General features: G+C 34.3%; 1 protein-coding gene across 1 annotated transcript in view; it reads right to left on the bottom strand.

The window, feature by feature from the left end:
* Positions 1 to 883: 883 nt before the first annotated feature.
* The window catches only part of LOC108692823 (6-phosphofructo-2-kinase/fructose-2,6-bisphosphatase 1), a 7,801-nt gene continuing 6,358 nt past the window's right edge, over positions 884 to 2,326 (bottom strand). The window contains exon 7 of the mRNA XM_018201328.1: positions 884 to 1,906. Within this exon, the coding sequence (XP_018056817.1) occupies positions 1,850 to 1,906 (57 nt within the window). The 3' untranslated portion in view covers positions 884 to 1,849. The remainder of the gene's footprint in view (positions 1,907 to 2,326) is intronic.

Below are 2,326 nucleotides of genomic sequence, written 5' to 3' on the forward strand. Positions count from 1 at the left end.
TATATATAAATATAAAAACCACAAAAAGGACAATATACCTGATTGGAGAGGCTATGGGCTATGGAATACTATCACTTTCAATTGTATTCCTATATATAAATATTTATATCCATTAATTTATATTTCAGTTAATTTTTTTCAATTAATTTTAATTATTTTTCAGTTATAATAAATACAGGATGTAACTAAAAGACAAACTTTGGGGACGATTTCTCCGTCAAACATAAAAAAAAGTTGATATAAACATCCACTGTTATCGAGATTATTAATAGGGCTCGGACACGATCTCTTGATCTCAATCCGATTTTTATAGGGCCACTTAAAACTCTTTTAATTTATTCAAACTGACATGGAAGGTGTGTGTGTGTGTGTGTGTGTGTGTGTGTGTGTGTGTGTGTGTGTGTGTGTATATATATATATGCTATTCCAAGCATCTTTGATGCTTATGAAATAATTCGCAACCGCTCGGGATTTATGACATTACGATTCCAACATGGCCGCGACTAGTAAATAGCGACTAGTAAATAGTTAAAAATTGAATTTTTGAAAGAAAAGCGATAATTTAATAACTAAAATAAAATTTTATTCTACATAATTTCGCTTCTCAATCAGAAAATGTCCTTTATGAGATTTGTATAAAAAACATTTAAAAAAAACACGCTTACCTTTTAATATTAAAGAAAATGCTTATACATTGTCAATTTTAATGTTTCATCATTTATACCGGATGAAAACATTGAAAATTCATTCATTTTCTCATAAGTAAATATAGCGCATATACTTACGTATATATGTTACGTATATATGTTACATATAGAATAAATCTTCTACGTAATACACATATAACTCATTAAATATAGGAACATCTAAATCAGTAGATGGATTAATTCATAAAATTGCATGTGTTATTTATTATTATGTTTCTCAATGATCGAGATACATATCCATATCGAAATTCGTACGTAATTCAGCTACTTAATATACAAGATCGCAACGTACATGTTAGAATGGATTGAACTGTAACGTTTCGTTACCTTGATCGGAAGTATTATCGCACAATCTAAAGTATTGTACTAATATATCTCGATACCTTTACGTAATCGAGTATTATTATCAATGTCACAATTTTATGATATTTGGATTCATTTCGGAGTCGCTCTGAAAAACATCCGATGACAATTCCGAGATAATGTTTGAAATATGGAAGTAAAAAAGAAATATATCTGTTTTTAGATTCGCGAACGAGTACTTCGAAGTACATATCTGCCGAATGAGAGTAGGATTGTATCTTGATCTGTAGACTTGTGTCTTGGAATCACGGTACATGTCTATCGACTAAGTATTGTTTATCAAGATATAAATACCTTTCTTCGACAAGAAGCAAACACTTCAAAGCACGCGCTGATCCAGAGAAACGCTTGTCTAGAAAAAAGAAAAAAAAAAAGAAAAGAATCATCCGTCGTATAAAATACGCGTGTACATGGGCTGACAGACTCTTCTCATCGACAATCATCCTTTATCACATACGTTCTTCTCACTATCTAATTAGACGGCGATCGAAAAATATAAAAATCACACGCGCGCAGTACGTTCGTGTCCGACATCCCGTCTCATAGGATCTGCGTCGTCGCAGAGGATCTTCCTTCGCGCCTGTGCCCTATTTAGGATTCATAGGATACATCCGATCTGCGCCGATCGCGCCTCGTCTCACTTTTGACACATGTACGAAGAAAAGGGCTCGGATGCGCGCCGATTCACGCGCGCGAGAAGTCAGCTGCCGAATTTATGCTGCTTCAACGTCTTGATATATCAACGGTAGGGAATAATTGCGCCGTGAAATTCGTTGTTATCACGTGCATAGTTCCCTCCCCTTTCCTCGGAATCGCTCTTCCAAATATCCTGGGATCTGAAAATTCAAAGTTCCACAACGGGCGTTTTAGCGTTTGCCGAAAATATATGTGTGCATTGCGGAAAGAAAAGAGCAATCTACATGTAGACGCAGCTGAGGATGTTTCTCTATCGAAGATACATGCTCTAGCAGATTTGCGACAAAGAGATTTTATTAGCGCATCAAAATAATTGAGATGCTATGCTACAGCTTCGGTAAAGGTCATTGACCTTTTCATGAATAACTTTACTGGTCATGGTGTTATCACCCGTTATCATACACAAGAACATAATTGCGCGTGTACAATTTGCCTTGTGTATCAGGAGATACAATCCATTCACCTTTTCTGTCTACATTTGCATTCTGATAATCTTTTATAATTAATTTGATCAAATAATTAATTAATTTCACAAGTTTTTTAACTAAAATATATATATA

Source organism: Atta colombica, unplaced genomic scaffold, assembly GCF_001594045.1.
Source record: "Atta colombica isolate Treedump-2 unplaced genomic scaffold, Acol1.0 scaffold82, whole genome shotgun sequence".
Taxonomy (NCBI): Eukaryota; Metazoa; Arthropoda; class Insecta; order Hymenoptera; family Formicidae; genus Atta; species Atta colombica.